The sequence below is a fragment of the Diorhabda carinulata genome, chromosome 6 (assembly GCF_026250575.1).
Source record: "Diorhabda carinulata isolate Delta chromosome 6, icDioCari1.1, whole genome shotgun sequence".
Lineage (NCBI taxonomy): Eukaryota > Metazoa > Arthropoda > Insecta > Coleoptera > Chrysomelidae > Diorhabda > Diorhabda carinulata.
Genome location: NC_079465.1, coordinates 29863398 through 29881035, shown reverse-complemented (window position 1 = coordinate 29881035; position 17638 = coordinate 29863398). Strand labels below are relative to the sequence as shown.

Here is a 17638-nt window from a genome sequence, read left to right as displayed (position 1 = left end):
ATACCGAAATATAAGGTCATAGAAATTTCAGTTCCTATTATATTCAACAACGATTTACCGTTATTATCGAGAAAAACTTTCGGTATAAGATATCGTATACCCCTTCTATATCTACGAATAGTTATATCTTTTTGAAAAGCCGTTCTGTTAGAACACGACGCATAGCCACCACAAATAACGATCATATTTTTATGAAACAATAACTTTGGAATCGATTCGCCGTTTTTTAACGTATCAATTAGTAATTCTTCAGAGGGAAATCCTAATTTGAAATTATATTTCAAAATATCCTGCGGTTCTTTTATTAATTGAGAAGAACCATCACTACGTATCAAATCGAACATTTTAGTTTTATAACTAGTCGTGATGAGCAAACCGAATATTGTTAAATGGAATAGCAGCACTGTGAACGATACACTTTTCGCAGTGACTTGAGCTAAGCCCTCGAACATCACTCCGAACATAACTGTTAGAACGCAAATATTTTTATCGGGCGCCATTAGACGTACTATAAACTTAAATAACGTCCAAGTTAACAACATTGATCCGATAAAATAACACCAAACAATGTTCTCGAACTCCAAATAAAATACTTTCCATTCTTTGGTTTTCATTATATTCGGAACAGCGTAAATTAAGTTGTCTTCGATGAAACGTGTGGTTATATCGAATTTCCTCGAAGCTATAGCGACAGGTAAAGCGTATAAATCACCTTTATTTATCAAAAATTCCGGATGAACTGAATTCGAATTGGGAATTTGTTCTATTTTGATATATTTGATTAACAAATTCATATTAGATGCAATTATTTTGATAATATCCATGTGAATACCTTCGTTGGAATTGATTATAAATGGTATTTGTTCTTCCCACACGACTTTTAGTGTCTTGATCTTTTTCATACTTCTTCTTATTTCGTGTAGTTTTTTATATTCTTCATTTATAATAATCACTTTATGAATAAAATATTTACTCAAAATATTTTTATCTAAACTGTTTGTAATAAAAATAAATGAAGCTTTATTATTTAATAAGGAATTTTTGAAAAGTTCGTCCATAACTTGTGTAACATTTCCTGAAATTATATATGTACTGGGATAATCACTATTAATAACTGTTAGATTATACAGTGTGTCGTAGTAAATAGCTGGTTGTTTTACAATTATATTTGTATTTATTAAATACAAGGTATCTTTGTTTGAAATAGTTTTTGATAAAATTTCATCTAAACGTTGTTGTTTGTCGTTTGGGTTTATCGGAACTCTAATTGAACTTTTTGTAATTGTTATGTTCACTAACAATACCCCAATACTCATAATTAACTTATTCATTTTCTTTTCAATGTTATTTTCTCAATAAAACTACGAATTTGTGACAACATAAAGGGTGAATAATGGCCGTTAATAATTTATTAGATTAAGTAACGAGTTTATTTTTGATTATAGTAAATGCAATGTACAATGGAATCAATTTTGATTGTCTAGTTGGTTTTCTAGATAACATTAGGAAAATGTTTGCCATGACAAACTATTTTTGAATATCTGGTAATTTTTTAGGCTTTTCATCTAAATGAAGATCTAATCTTTAAACATATAGAGTGTCCCCAATTCTCACTTTAAACAGTTTAACATAGAAAACTGTTTGCAGTGGTCAACTATTTTCAATATTTTTCATTTTCCAAACTTGTCATGAAGAGATGCCTGTGGATGTTGATCATGAACTTCTGTAGGTTGTAGTGCTGATTCTACAGGCATGCACTTCTTCAAAAAATGGAGCCCCGATAAATTGACGTTCTGGGAGTCACGCCTACCTGTCGAGTAGGTCTTGCTGTGTGTAAGATTTTGTACAAATATGACATTTGTACGGCTTCTCCCCTTTGTGACTGCGTAGATGTGCAACTAAATTATTTTTCCACAAGAAAGATTTCGAACAAACATCACATCCGAAAGGCTTTTCCCCTATATGACTCAGTTTGTGTCTATCCAAATGATATTTTCGTGAAAAATTTCTTGATTTCGCCGCATGTGATTTGATTTGATTGAAGGAATCTTGCAGTTTATTTTTAATTGCAGCCTACATCTGAAGAATATTTATTGTTTGACATGATTTGTTTACTAAATTTCTTTTTTGAATTGCGTTTCGACGAGATTTCTTAACGAAATGTGTAAATTTATGATAGTGGAGTTGATAATCTCTAACATACAAGTTTCCACATAACTTACAGATGAAAATACTTCCAGGCAATTTACTGTGTTTGAAATAGTTCCGATGAAAGGATCTTCCTGCAAATAATAATTGTGTGGACACATTATTTCATTCTTAAAATCAAAAGGCTAAGGTGAAATAAGGAAAAATTCATTAGTGAATAATAAAATGTTACTAGAGAGAGAGAAAGAAATGCTTTATTGTCAAAAAATTGTTACAATTTGTAGACAAAAGCTTGTTTACAGAGTAAAAAGCACTGTCCAGTAAATATGCTCTAAAATTATTGTGAAATACGGGAAAAGATGTTATAGATTTTATTTCAATTGGCAAATGATTGTGCATTTTTTTGTGTTGTAAAATATTGTGCTATTAATAGCCATGCAACAACCTTTCTGAAATTGCAGAAACTCGCTTACATAGTGGAAGGGCACATCGGAGATGCCACTCAATAAGGGCATAATAAACTGTTAAGAAGGTGGATAAGTTCAGTTCTTTGGAAACTGATCTCAGCACAAAACAGGAGGAATTTAATTTTTTAGGTAAGGTGACAATATGCAACCCAATTTCAAGGAATTGTCGACGACAAGCCTTGAAGGCTGCTATTTATTTTTATATGATGAAACTTTAATCTTAAAAATGTTGAGACAAAGATTAGAATCACACCATGATTTAAGGGTGATTACGTCACTAATTACGGTCCTATAAAGTGCCGTGATATCAGGGTTGCTCCAAGAGAAACTAGTGTTGTCTGTTGTCTTCTTTGAATCATTTATTTTAATCAAGTGGCGTTTTACATCTTCGTCATCAATCATTTCGTTTATTTCATCTTTGATTTAATCACAAATTTATCTTAGATAATAAGAGTTGCTTTTTTTGCTTGATTGAATCTACTGGCTCAGTTTTTATGTTACATACTTGAATATTGTTTGTATCAACAATTAGATTCGAATTACTAGAATCGTCGAAATCAAATTTTTGTTTATTAATAAAAGAATCATCTGGTTCTTGTTTTACTTCCATTGTAGATACTATAATTACAATTTTACGTTATTATCAATCTAAAGTTGTACTTTCTGTTTAAACAATGACATTTCGTGATCTTCTTTTTTTATTGTTGTGTTAAATATATTTAAACCGACTATTTACCCAAAAATTCACGCCATAGATTTAAAAAGCATCTTAATCATAATAGGAAAAGGAAATAAATTGAGACGAGATAGTTTTATTTTAAAAACAAATTTCAGTACTAATGAGTAAATACTAACTTCAAATTGTATAGCCATCGCATTGACATCGAGATATTTACATTGCTAACTTCATGTTTATTTAAAATTGTTTATTCACGAAATAGATTCTGCAAAATAATAAGAAGATAGGTACTAAATAAGACTAATTTTAAATTGAAATACGTATTTATAAAATATTTGTAGAATAGTGGCATTTGAAATAAATCTCATATAGTAGCCACATTGCAATTATTATCAAGTATGTCGTGTTGAATAGTGTATAATGTAAAATCGATCTGAAGTTCCAATTCGGGGGGGTGTCCGTTGAGACATAAATAAAATAACTGAAGTACTTTGATTAATTAATTTGAATTAAGATACTTGGCGGAATGAATGAAAATAATAGATAAGACTTCTTATGTGTTATGTTAACTAGACAGAGATTGTTGAAGGTAGGTTAGGTGCAACAATTAAAAGCAATTTATTAATTCATTTTATCATTTATTATTACAAAATATAAACTTAATTTACAGCAAATAATTAAATTCTAAAAGAAAATAACAATATATTGGAAACTGTGTATCAGAATGTTGTGAATATGGTGCTTCAAACAATATGGAAAAATTGGAAGTTTTAAACTTAATCAGGTCAAAAATTGGTTTTTCTAAGTTCAATTGGTCCAAAATGGTGTTTTATGGGTTTAATATAATCAAAAATTGAACGTTCTTTATCAAAATTGGATTCTATAAATTTATTTCAACTTTCTTGAACCATTTAGGAGATTGAGAAGTTTGCTTTTCACTCTCTCATTGTATGCGTCTATGATCTGCTTGTATGTATTTCTGGATACTAGAATTTGTGCTCCTTTTATGATAAGCAGCAATTTTGTTTTTGATTGACTCGAATGAGTGATTACTCTTAAAATCCCGTTTGCTCACAGTAAGAGGCCATTGGAATTAAAGCAAACATTCCAAGGAAATCCTTTAGATGCTTCTATTTGACCTATAATGACAAACTTTACATATTCTAGGTGGATCCTAAGTTTGGATTTCCAGTTCACACGTTGCTGTAATTAACTAGTGATTTGATGTTCCAATTGGTGTATATACAGTCGCATTGTGCAGATCAGGGTCTGTTGTTAGAAATAGGTCTAAGAAGCTAGCAAAGTCACATGATTGGGAACTTTGGTTGGTTTGTTGATAAGTTATTGTCAGTTCCGTTGGAAACATTTGTTTGCCAAGATCTTGGCTTGTTTTCTAGAATTTAATCTCTCGGTTATCACAAACGAATCTAACAAATTCATGAAACAGAATACTGCATCATGTTAACTTAAGGAACAATGTTTGTAAGCTCTCCACAAACTGAGATGTCTTTGTCCCTCAAAACCGTCAACTGAAGGCGGTGTAATTTTCCTGGGGTTTTCTCAGTTGTTTCTTGTTGTACAAACTCCGCTTTTCTGGATATTTAGATGCAAAAGATTTTGAACAAACATCAAACATCACATTTGAATGGCCTTTCTCTAGTGTGACTTGGAAAATGTATTTTCAATTTATGTTTTTCTGAGAAAGTTTTTGAACAAATGTCACATTTGAATGGCTTTTCTTCGGTGTGACTTAACAGATGTCTGTTTAAAGAAAATTTCTGTGGAAAAGTTTTGGAACAAACATGGCATTTGAATGGTTTTTCTTTAGTGTGACTTAGAAAATGTATTTTCAATTTATGCTTTTCTGAAAAAGTTTTGAAACAAACTTCACATTTGAATGGCTTTTCTTCGGTGTGACTTAACAAATGTCTGTTTAAAGAAAATTTCTGCGAGAAAGTTTTTAAACAAACATCGCATTTAAATGGCTTTTCTTTAGTGTGACTTAGAAAATGTATTTTCAATTTATGTTTTTCTGAAAATGTTTTCAAACAAATGTCACATTTGAATGGTTTTTCTTCAGTGTGACTTAACAAATGTCTATTTAAAGAAAATTTCTGCGAGAATGTTTTTAAACAAATATCACATTTAAATGGCTTTTCTTTAGTGTGACTTAGAAAATGTGTTTTCAATTTATGTTTTTCTGAAAAAGTTTTGAAACAAACATCACATTTGAATGGTTTTTCTTCAGTGTGACTCAACATATGTCTATTTAAGGGAAATTTCTGTGAGAAAGTTTTTAAGCAAACATCACATTTGAATGGTTTTTCTATAGTGTGACTGAGCTGATGTTCATTCAAATGACGTTTCTGCGAAAAAGTTTGCAAGCAAAGTTCACATTTAAATGTTTTTTTATCAATATTTTCAACTAAACTTGTAGACGTTGTAAGAGATTTTGGAGAAATATCAGAATTCAGTGGTTTTTCAACAGTGTGTTTCTGGAAATTGTCATTACTAATATCTCCAATTGAAATAGAAAAAAACTTAGGATAAATGCGTCTGTTACGTAAATGTTGAACTAAACTAGTAGTTTTAGAAAACGGCATTAAACTAAAATTACATTTTAACGGTTTTTGTTTCTGAATTACGTTTCGACGAGATTTCTTAATAAAATGTGTGAAATTATGATGGAGGATGTCAAATTTTTTAGTGTATAAGTTTCCACAAAACTTACAAATGAAAATACCTTTGAGCTTTATATAGATCCGACGAGATAAAGTTCCTGTAAGTAATAATCATTATATAGTGTGAATCTACCTTAAAAATTCCATATGAACATATACAGTGTGGAACAGTCAAGTTATTGATGAAACTTCACATTAGAATTATAAAGAGTGATTTTTGCTGGTATCTTTTTGGCAACATTATTTTTATACGCGTGAATCGTGTCTTGTATTATTGTCAAACTTATTCAGTTTGGTCTATAATTTAATCATGAATGCCCAAAATGGAAGAATTGGACGTGTCCAACATGTGGTTTCAACAAGACGATGTCACACGAAACAATGGCTAAATTGAGAGACAAATATTTAGAAATACTTTGTAATGTGAGTAATGTCTTTCGAAAACCTATTGTGATAATCAAGACAGTATATATATACTGTTGTAAATAGGTTAGTTTTTATACTCCTCATCAAAACATCTTTAAAATTAATATGAAAACTTATGTGTTTCTTAACGTTTTTTTTTATAGGAATTATTATATAGCTACTAAAACTTTATTAAAAACAATTTTATTGTTAATAACAGATATATTATCCTTATTCACATATATATCACCATGTTGAGCCCAAAGATTTTTCACAATTAGATTCAATATCAACAGTAAATATCAACTTACCTTCCTTTAAACAGTTAATTTGATCATAGGTGAATAACTTTAGATTCTTTTGTAGTCTCCTTTTAATAAATAATCTCGCCTGATCATTGACTGACCCCATACTCGAGCTGGCATTAAAATTGTCACCATAGTTTGTAACATCCAAGAGCATCCCATCTATTTCATATATTGAATGGTTATAGTAAGATCGTTATAAAATAGTGACTTTTAAATACCTGTTTCCAATTTACACTCTAGGTCATCATCATAAATCATCTCATTAATTTTAACATCATCACATGTTTGTTGTAAATAGTATGCGTCGTTTTCCTGTTTGATATTATGTTCTTCAATATTAAATTTTTGCTCTTCAATAAAAATATCTTCCAGTTCTTGTTTCACTTCCATAATTAAAACTAATTATTTTTACAGTTTTATATTATGAAAATATATATGTTTGGTTGTCTTACGTTTAAACTATGATATTTATAGATCTTCTTTTTTATTTCTATGCTGATTGTATCTGGAACTACTGGTAACCGCACTATAGGCGCCATAGAATTAACGTAATAATAGCTTTGTTGGCAAAGCAGTCATTATTAATAATGATTAATAATTAGCATTTAATGTAGGGATTCTGCGAACGCCAAAAGACTAGTACCCATGCGTTGGACAATTTCTGACATCTTTATGAACAAAGCTATTATAACGTTAACTCTATGGTGCAGTGAATAGTAGTTCCAGATGCAATCAACATTAAAATAAGAAAGAAGATTTATAAATGTCTTAGTTTAAACTTGTTTATATTAACATATATATTTATAGTTGTGTGCTCATGGCATAGATTCTCCAAAATATGAATGTAGGTACTAAATAAAACTAAGTCCAAATTAAAATGAGTACTGAGAAATATTTGTAGGTTAGAGGTATATGATTGATTTGAATTAAGGTATCTGGGCGGAATGAATCAAAATAATAAGAAAGACTTCTCATTTGTTATATTAACTAGACAGATTGTTTAATGTACGTGTGCAAAAATTAAAAGCAATATATTTTGTCATTTTATCATTTATTATTACAAAATATAAATTTAATGTACAGCAAACTATATTATATAATTATATTCTAATAGAAAATAACAATCTACTGGAAACCCTGTACCAAAATGTTGTGGATATGTCTCTCCAAACTGAAGAGCCTTAGAGCTGACCAGTGTCTTGGGTCTTCAGATTGTGACAGCATGGTTCCGTAGTAAGCCAAAATTATGGGAAATTCAAATGTGGGTTGGGCATAGGGGTACAACAAATTATGTCAAATCCCTTAAAAAATCATTTTAATTTGAAAATGTGTTTAACCCTCGGTTTGTCACGCATAGAACTGAACGTTTATGAACAACCAAACAATATTTAGATGCAATCAAATCTGAACAAACATCACATTTGATATGTTTTTATACAGTGTGACTCGGCAAATGTCTATTCAAATGATATTTTTTTGAGAATGTTTTCAAACAAATGTCACATTTGAATGGCCTTTCTCCAGTGTGACTTAACAAATGTTCTTTCAGATAAGATTTTAGTGAGAAAGTTTTTGAACAAATTTCGCATTTGAATGGTTTTTCTCCACTGTGACATAGCAAGTGTACATTCAAATTAGATTTTTGTGAGAAAGTTTTTGAACAAATTTCGCATTTAAAAAGGTTTTTCCCAGTATGACTTTGCAAATGTACATTCAAACTAGATTTCCGTGATAGAGTTTTTAAACAAATGTCGCATTTGAAAGGTTTTTCCCCTGTGTGACTACGTATATGAGTATTCAAACTAGATTTATATGAGAAAGTTTTTAAACAAATGTCACATTTGAATGGTTTTTCTGCAGTGTGACTTAGCAAATGTTTTTTGAAATTATCTTTCCTTGAGAAAGATTTTGAACAAATGTCGCATTTGAATGGTTTTTCTCCAGTGTGACTTAGCAAATGTACTTTCAGGTAATGTGTTTGTGAGAAAGTTTTTGAACAATTGTCGCATTTGAATGGCTTTTCCTCGGTGTGACTTAGCAAATGAATTTTGAAATTATTTTTCCGTGAGAAAGTTTTCAAACAAATGTCGCACTTGAATGGTTTTTCTCCGGTGTGACTTAGCAAATGGACATTTAAATGAGATTTTTGTGAGAAAGTTTTCAAACAAATGTCGCATTTAAATGGTTTTTCCCCAGTGTGAGTACGAACATGTTTTGTTAAACATACTTTTTCTGGAAACTGTTTTAAACAAATGTCACATTTAAATGGCTTCTCCCCTGTATGATATCGCTTATGTGTTGTTAAATTATTTTTTTGTGAAAAAGTTTTTGAGCAAATGTCGCATTTGTATGGTTTTACTCCAGTGTGACTCAACAAATGTACATTCAAACTAGATTTTCGTGAGAAAATTTTTAAACAAATGTCGCATTTGTATGGTTTTTCCCCAGTGTGACAACGAACATGTCTTGTTAAACTTACTTTTTCTGAAAATTGTTTTAAACATATGTTACATTCAAATGGCTTTTCCCCTGTATGATAACGTAAATGTGTGGTTAAACTATTTTTATGTGAAAAAGTTCTTGGACAAATATCACATTTGAATGGTTTTTCCCCCGTGTGACTACGTATATGAGTATTCAAAGTACTTTTAAATGTAAAAGTTCTCAAACAAATGTCACATTTGAATGGCTTTTTTCCTGTGTGAATTAGCAAATGTCTACTCAAATAAGATTTCTGCAAGAAACTTTTTGAACATATATTACATTCAAATGTTTTTCTGCCAATGCAAATATTCTTGTATTCAACTAAACTGGAAGATGTAGAAAATTTTGGAGGAATATCACTTCTGGATTTTGTTGCACATGATTTAATTTGATTAATCAAATCCTGCAACCGATCCACATGAAATTTATTTTTATTTGCATGTTTCATCTTTAATATACTCATTGTTTGAACAGATTTGTTTACTACATTTTGTTTTAATCTGAACTTTTGTTTCTGAATTATGTTACAAAGAGGTTTCTTGACAAGATGTTGAGTAAAATGGTGATGGTAGAGGTAAAATTTTCTTACATACAAGTTTCCACATAACTTACAAATGGAAATACCTTCAAGCTTTATATGCTTCCGACGAGATACAGTTCCTGTAAGTGATAATCATTATATAGTGTGATTTTACCATAAAAATTTTGCAGGAACATATACAGTATGAAGTTCAATATGTAGACTCGTTTGTGTATTGAATTATTTTCTTTGTTTAATAACGAATACTCATCCTTATCAACATATATTTTATCATGTTGTCTTCAAACATTTTTTACAAATAGATTCAATATCAACTTACCTTCCTTTAAACAGTCAATTTGGTCTTCAGTAAACAAAGTTCGATTCATTTTAAATAATAATCTTGCCTGATCATTAACTGGACCTATACTCGAACCAGCATTAAAATGATTACCAGAGTTAGTTTCATCCGAGTGCATCCCATTCTCATCTATTTCATATATTCAATAGTTATAGTAAGTTCGTTATAAAATAGTAATTTTTAAGTACCTGTTTCCAATTTACACCTTAGGTCTCCGTCATAAATCATCTCATTCATTTTAATTTTAACATTATCACATGTTTGTTGTAAATAGTATGCGTCGTTTTCCTGTTTGATTTCATGTTCTTTGAAATCAAATTTCTCCTCTTTAATTAAAACATCTTCTAGTTCTTGCTTCACATCCATTATAAACGCTGTGATTATTAGCGTTTTATATCAATTTGAGAATAAACGTGTTTATTTATCTTCAGCTTGAACTAGACATTTAGAAATCTTCTTTTTTATTTTTATGTTGATTGTATCTGGAACTACTGTTTACCCCACTATAGATGCCATAGAATTGTTATAATTTTACAGAACAAACGCAAATATAAAAATTTTGTATTCTGAGTTAAAAATAAATTTCAGTAGGGCAAGCAATTAGCACAGAATAGTACTACATCCATCTATTTAAAAGTAAAGGAAGGAGCAATAAACACAGAATAGTTCTAGCATATGGCGGACGGCAATATCCGCTTTACCATAGGCGTGCTGTATAAAAATTATTTTGTAGGGAATTAAGGAAAAAATTCTATTCGTAGGGTGAATTGATAAACAATGTCTCTTATGTTCTTAATTTATTCAAAAACCTTTCACTACACTCAACTAATTTATATAATTCACTCATCACTCAACAATATGTTCACCAGTATGAAAACATTTACGAACAACCGAACAATATCTAGATACAAACATCATATTTGAAAGGCTTTTCTCTAGTGAGACTAGGCAAATGTCTAAGCAAATGCTATTTTTTTGAGAATGTTTTTAAGCAAATGTCGCATTTGAATGGGTTTTTTCAGTGTGAATTAAAGAATGTACACTTAAACTAGATTTATGTGAGAAAGTTTTTAAACAAATGTCACATTTAAATGGCTTCTCCCCTGTATGATATCGCTTATGTGTTGTTAAATTATTTTTTTGTGAGAAAGTTTTTGAACAAATGTCGCATTTAAATGGTTTTTCTCCAGTGTGAATTAGTAAATGTACATTCAATTTAGATTTGCATGAGAAAGTTTTTAAACAAATGTCGCATTCAAATGGGTTTTTTCCAGTGTGACTATGAACATGCCTTGTTAAACATACTTTTTCTGAAAACTGTTTTGAACAAATGTGACATTTAAATGGCTTTTCCCCTGTATGATAACGCAAATGGGTAGTTAAACTCTTTTTTTGTGAAAAAGTTTTTGAACAAATATCACAGTTGAATGATTTTTCTCCAGTGTGACTTAGCAAATGTCTTTTCAAATTATATTTCTTGGGGAAAGTTTTTAAACAAATGTCGCATTTGAAAGGTTTTTCCCCACTATGACTACGGATATGTATTGTTAAAGATACTTTTCCTGAGAATTGTGTTGAACAAATGTCACATTTAAATGGTTTTTCCCCTGTATGGTAACGCAAATGTGTGGTTAAACTATTTTTTTGTGAAAAAGTTTTTGGACAAACATCACATTTGAATGGTTTTTCTCCTGTGTGACTCGGCAAATGTCTATTCAAATTAGATTTGTGTGAGAAAGTTTTCAAACAAAATTCACATTTGAAAGGTTTTTCCCCAGTGTGACTACGCAAATGTACTTTTAAAGATACTTTTTCTGAAAATTGTTTTAAGCAAATGTCACATTTAAATGGTTTCTCCCCTGTATGATAACGCAAATGTGTGGTTAAACTATTTTTATATAAAAAAGTTTTTGGACAAATGTCGCATTTGAATGGTTTTACTCCAGTGTGACTTAGCAAATGTATATTCAAACTAGATTTATGTGAGAAACTTTTCAAACATATGTCGCATTTGAATGGTTTTTCCCCAGTGTGAATTAGCAAATGTATATCCAATTTAGATTTGCATGAGAAAGTTTTTAAACAAATGTCGCATTTGAATGGGTTTTTTCCAGTATGACTTTGCAAATGTACATTCAAACTAGATTTGTGTGAGAAAGTTTTTAAACAAATGTCACATTTGATGTTTTCTCCGTTATGAATACGAGACTTTCTAATTGAACTACTTTCACTAGTGGATTTGGTTGCACGTGATTTGATTTGATTAAACGACTCTCGCAACTGATCCATACATAATTTACTTTTATTGGCACCCTTCATCTTTAATATACTCATTGTTTGAACAGATTCGTTTACTGCATTTTGTTTTAATCTGAACTTTTGTTTCTGAATTATGTTACGAAGCGGTTTCTTGACAAGATGTTGTGTAAAATGATGATGGTAGAGGTGAAATTTTCTAACACACAAGTTTCCACAAAACTTACAAATGAAAATACCTTCAAGCTTCATATGCTTCTGTTGAGATAAAGTTCCTGTAAGTAATAATCATTATATAGTGCGAATCTACCTTAAAAATTAAACCATATGAACATATACAGTGTGGAACAGCCAAATAGCATAAACTCAATAATAAATATATAAGGGTGTTTTAGAAAAACAATTGGATCTGTAACACTTGTCAATACCAACTTTCTTATCCTAAATGTGTCTGTGTATTATTGATTTTTTGATATTTTAAAATATTTTGGACATAATTCCTGTACAATGTCCTTTACTAGGATTGCTACTTAAGTTTTAAAATATGTCAAATCTGACATTGCCATCATAAAGTTTGACATTTTTAATAATTAATGGAATTGAATCACAAAAATTTTTGTACAATAGTTTTATATGATTATCAACGTGGATTAAAAAACCAAAAGTAGTGTGCCAATAACTCACTTCAATGTTTGGTAATGAAGCACCAAATTGAGCCACAATATTAAGCTGGTGAAGGTCGTCCAACATCGGCTATTGTGCGAAAAAACATCAAGCTGTGCAAAAACTGATAATGCAATATCATCATGTTATATACTGTGTTTTTTGAAATGCTTCAAAATACTAAACAACAAAGGACTGTATTGGTTTTTCAAGATGAGCAAAATCCTACAAAAGTTGTTCTTGCACGATGCTCTTTGAAGCAAAAAACAGGGGAACCAATCACAGAAATTGAATCATTCTACCCATCAATTCACAATTTTTTTTTACAAGAATTATGATTTAGCTACTAAAACTATGATATTCAATGATATGGTATTCAATATCAACTATATCCATAGGAATATGCATATAAGTTAATAAATGTCAACTTACCTTTCTTTGAACAGTCAATTTGAGCATCAGAGAAAGTTGTTTGATTCTTTTTCAATATTAATCTTGCCTGATCATTAACTGGGCATATATTCGAACCAACATTAAAATTATCACCAGAGTAAGTTTCATCTGAATGCATCTCATATATTTTTTGGCCTGAAACAATTAGTAAAATACTGAAATAGCTACAGCAAAGTTCATTATGAAATAGTTATTTTCAAGTACCTGTCTCTAATTTACTCTCTAGGTCATCGTCATAAATCATCTCATTCATTTTAATGTTAAAATCATCGTTTTCCTGTTTGATATCATGTTCTTCGATATCAAATTTTTCTTTTTTAATGGAAGCATCTTCTAGCTCTTGTTTCACATTCATTACAAAGAATGTAAATACCGTTTTAGTGTATTTTGAGATAAATGTGTTTACTAATTAATCCCTAGTTTAATCTACGACAATTCGAAATCTTCTTTTTTATTTCTACGTTGAATGTATTTGGAACTACTGTTTACCCCAATACAGACTCTATAGAACACAGAACAAACGCGATATATATTTTTATGACTTCAATTTTGCATATGACGGACGGCGATATCTATTTTACCATAGGCGTAGTAAAAAAAATTAAAATAAAGAACAGAAATTTAATTTTCTTTTTAATTAATTTGTAATTATTAAATAAATGTAAATAAACCTTTACCAATATAGAAAAAACAATTTTGATATGATTATGATCAATGCAGTTTCTTAGAAAACAGTGGTTTTTTCTTCGTGTCTATCCAAAATTGTTTATGTTATGAAATTCAAGTTATGAACCGACATTAATTTCAAGTTTAAATATTAACTAATAAAATATTTGACGTGAGGTTAAATAGTATATAATGTAAAATCAGGGGGTGTCCGTTTGTACTTTGATTAATCGGTTTCAATTAAGGTACCTGGCGGAATTAAGGGAATATCTGATAATTTTTTAGGCTTTTCATCTAAATGAAGATCTAATCTTTAAATGTATAGAGTGTCCCCAATTCCCACTTTAAATAGTTTAACATAGAAAATCGTTTGCAGTAGTCAACTATTTTCAGTATTTGGTCATTTTCTAAACTTGTATATACTATCGAATAGGTCTTGCAAAGACTGTTTTAAGTGGGATTATGTTGGAAAAGTCGACAGAGCATGACGAATTTGGGCCTCGGATACAATTAGAAGCTACCTTAACTAAATTAACCATGTAACTATGCCAGGACATATTATTCACGATGATGGTGGTATTTTATGTTCAGACAGGACCTGCTGCAGTGCTAGTCTTATTTGCTAGATGATTTGAGAGGAGTTATTAGAAAAAGAATTTGATATTTCTTTCAAAAATGACTTTATTTATTGTGAAAATTCAGATGGGGATCACTTTTTTTTATATTCGGGGTGATATTCTTTAATGACTGGGTGCAGAGGCACTTCAACCAAATTAAAAATACAAAAATAGAGCATACACTAAGAAAAATACTGCATTCGAATAGTTTTCTTGCCAATATGGATTCGCTTATGGTTAACCATATTTTTTTTTTCTTTGAACGGTTTAGAACAGATATCGCATTTGAAGGGTTTCTCTCCAGTGTGACTGCGCATATGTACAGTCAAATTCCATTGCTGTGTGTAAGATTTTGTACAAATATGACATTTGTACGGCTTCTCCCCTTTGTGACTGCGTAGATGCGCAACTAAATTATTTTTCCACAAGAAAGATTTCGAACAAGCATTACATTTGAATGGTTTTTTCCCAGTGTGAATACCCATGTGTCTAACTAAACTATCTTTGACTAAAAACTTGGAACATATATCACATTGAACAATATTTTCTCGAGTGTGAATACGCTTATGAACAACCATGCGTTCCTTAAACGCGAACGATTTCGAACAAATATCACATCCGAAAGGCTTTTCCCCTGTATGACTCAGTTTGTGTCTATCCAAATGATATTTTCGCGAAAAATTTTTTAAACAAACGTCACACTTAAATGGCTTGACTCCCATATGACAGAGCAAATGTCTACTCAAGGAACGTTTCTGCGAGAAAGTTGTTGAGCACATGTCACATTTAAATGTTATCGGATAAATGCGACTTTCACGCTTTTTTTGAGCTAAATCAGAAAACGGCAAATGAATACGAGGTTTTCTAATTGAACTACTTTCACTTCTTGATTTCGCCGCATGTGATTTGATTTGATTAAAGGAATCTTGCAGTTTATTTTTAATTGCAGCCTTCATCTGAAGAATATTTATTGTTTGACATGATTTGTTTACTAAATTTCTTTTTTGAATTGCGTTTCGACGAGATTTCTTAACGAAATGTGTAAATTTATGATGGTGGAGTTGATAATCTCTAACATACAAGTTTCCACATAACTTACAGATGAAAATACTTCCAGGCAATTTACTGTGTTTGAAATAGTTCCGATGAAAGGATCTTCCTGCAATTAATAATTGTGTGAACACATTATTTCATTCTTAAAATCAAAAGGCTAAGGTGAAATAAGGAAAAATTCATTAGTGAATAATGAAATGTTACTAGAGAGAGAGAAAGAAATGCTTTATTGTCAAAAAATTGTTACAATTTGTAGACAAAAGCTTGTTTACAGAGTAAAAAGCACTGTCCAGTAAATATGCTCTAAAATTATTGTGAAATACGGGAAAAGATGTTATAGATTTTATTTCAATTGGCAAATGATTGTGCATTTTTTTGTGTTGTAAAATATTGTGCTATTAATAGCCATGCAACAACCTTTCTGAAATTGCAGAAGCTCGCTTACATAGTGGAAGGGCACATCGGAGATGCCACTCAATAAGGGCATAATAAACTGTTAAGAAGGTGGATAAGTTCAGTTCTTTGGAAACTGATCTCAGCACAAAACAGGAGGAATTTAATTTTTTAGGTAAGGTGACAATATGCAACCCAATTTCAAGGAATTGTCGACGACAAGCCTTGAAGGCTGCTATTTATTTTTATATGATGAAACTTTAATCTTAAAAATGTTGAGACAAAGATTAGAATCATGATTTAAGGAAGATTAGGTCACTAGATACGGTCCTATGAAGTACCATGAGATCAGGGTTGCTCCGAGAGAAGCTAGTGTTGTCTGCAATTAGACATGTTTTACCACTTTTTATTTGAAATTGTTTTTTTAAATAAATATTTACATACCTAAACTCAATTTCTTGGAATCATTTATTTTAATCAAGTGACGTTTTACATCTTCGTCATCAATCATCTCGTTTATTTCATCTTTAATATTATCACATATTTGTCTTAGATAATAAGAGTCGTTTTCTTGCTTGATTGTATCTACTGGCTCAGTTTTTATGTTACATACTTGAATATTGTTTGTATCAACAATTAGATTCGAATTACCAGAATGGTCGAAATCAAATTTTTGTTTATTAATAAAAAAATCTTCTGGTTCTTGTTTTATTTCCATTGTAGATACTATAATTACAGTTTTACATTATTATCAATCTAAAGTTGTACTTTCTGTTCAAACAATGACATTTCGTTATCTTCTTTTTTATTGTTGTGTTAAATATATTTAAACCGACTATTTACCCAAATATTCACGTCATAGATTTAAAAAACATCATAATCATAAATAGAGAAATAAATTGAGACGAGATAGTTTTATTTTAAAAACAAATTTCAGTACTAATGAGTAAACACTAACTTCAAATTGTATAGCCATCGCATTGACTTTAACGTTTGTATCGAGATATATCAGAAAATAATCGATGTATAATAGCGAAATTAATTTAAAAATATCGAGATATTTACATTGCTAACTTCATGTTTATTAAAATTTTTTATTCACGAAATAGATTCTGCAAAATAATAAGAAGATAGGTACTAAATAAGACTAATTTTAAATTGAAATACGTATTTATAAAATATTTGTAAAATAGTGGCATTTGAAATAAATCTCATATAGTAGCCACATTGCAATTATTATCAAGTAAGTCGTGTTGAATAGTGTATAATGTAAAATCGATCTGAAGTTCCAATTCGGGGGGGTGTCCGTTGAGACATAAATAAAATAACTGAAGTACTTTGATTAATTAATTTGAATTAAGATACTTGGCGGAATGAATGAAAATAATAGATAAGACTTCTTATTTGTTATGTTAACTAGACAGAGATTGTTGAAGGTAGGATAGGTGCAACAATTAAAAGCAATTTATTAATTCATTTTATCA

General features: G+C 30.1%; 3 protein-coding genes across 4 annotated transcripts; all 3 read right to left on the bottom strand.

Annotated features, from left to right (window-relative positions):
- Positions 1–3911: 3911 nt before the first annotated feature.
- Positions 3912–7172, bottom strand: LOC130895509 (zinc finger protein OZF-like). Its single transcript, XM_057802843.1, has 3 exons — positions 6907–7172; positions 6692–6847; positions 3912–6073 (listed from the first exon to the last, which is right to left on the bottom strand). Exons 1-3 carry the CDS (start codon positions 7076–7078, stop codon positions 4923–4925), a joined length of 1479 nt encoding a protein of 492 aa, XP_057658826.1. The 5' UTR covers positions 7079–7172; the 3' UTR covers positions 3912–4922.
- Positions 7173–7722: 550 nt separating this feature from the next.
- On the bottom strand, positions 7723–10796 carry LOC130895730 (zinc finger protein ZFP2-like). Of its 2 annotated transcripts, XM_057803240.1 has the most exons (4): positions 10242–10741; positions 10033–10182; positions 9797–9832; positions 7723–7989 (listed from the first exon to the last, which is right to left on the bottom strand). In XM_057803240.1, exons 1-4 carry the CDS (start codon positions 10417–10419, stop codon positions 7982–7984), a joined length of 372 nt encoding a protein of 123 aa, XP_057659223.1. In that variant the 5' UTR covers positions 10420–10741; the 3' UTR covers positions 7723–7981. The 2 variants fall into 2 exon arrangements, with proteins under 2 accessions (XP_057659223.1, XP_057659222.1); XM_057803239.1 differs by having other exon boundaries at positions 7723–9832; positions 10242–10796.
- Positions 10797–10833: 37 nt separating this feature from the next.
- Positions 10834–16955, bottom strand: LOC130895827 (zinc finger protein 761-like). Its single transcript, XM_057803378.1, has 6 exons — positions 16599–16955; positions 14892–15867; positions 13887–13906; positions 13630–13830; positions 13405–13560; positions 10834–12584 (listed from the first exon to the last, which is right to left on the bottom strand). The coding sequence occupies exons 1-6, from the start codon at positions 16870–16872 to the stop codon at positions 11041–11043; spliced, it is 3171 nt and encodes a 1056-aa protein (XP_057659361.1). The 5' UTR covers positions 16873–16955; the 3' UTR covers positions 10834–11040.
- Positions 16956–17638: the final 683 nt, after the last annotated feature.

Bases quoted from the DNA above. Each gene is read 5' to 3' on its own strand.
- LOC130895827 (XM_057803378.1), bottom strand. From the start codon at position 16,872: ATGGAAATAAAACAAGAACCAGAAGATTTTTTTATTAATAAACAAAAA. The intron at 13,907-14,891 runs GTGTATGCTCTA...TGGGGTAAACAG, and splicing joins CGAATGCAGTATTTTTCTTA to TAGTTCCAAATACATTCAAC. The intron at 13,831-13,886 runs GTAGAAATAAAA...GGGATTAATTAG, and splicing joins TAGTTCCAAATACATTCAAC to TAAACACATTTATCTCAAAA.
- LOC130895509 (XM_057802843.1), bottom strand. From the start codon at position 7,078: ATGGAAGTGAAACAAGAACTGGAAGATATTTTTATTGAAGAGCAAAAA. The intron at 6,848-6,906 runs GTATTTAAAAGT...TATATGAAATAG, and splicing joins AGAGTGTAAATTGGAAACAG to ATGGGATGCTCTTGGATGTT. The intron at 6,074-6,691 runs GTAAGTTGATAT...TATTACTTACAG, and splicing joins AATTAACTGTTTAAAGGAAG to GAACTTTATCTCGTCGGATC.
- LOC130895730 (XM_057803239.1), bottom strand. From the start codon at position 10,419: ATGGATGTGAAGCAAGAACTAGAAGATGTTTTAATTAAAGAGGAGAAA. The intron at 10,183-10,241 runs GTACTTAAAAAT...TATATGAAATAG, and splicing joins AAGGTGTAAATTGGAAACAG to ATGAGAATGGGATGCACTCG. The intron at 9,833-10,032 runs GTAAGTTGATAT...TATCACTTACAG, and splicing joins AATTGACTGTTTAAAGGAAG to GAACTGTATCTCGTCGGAAG.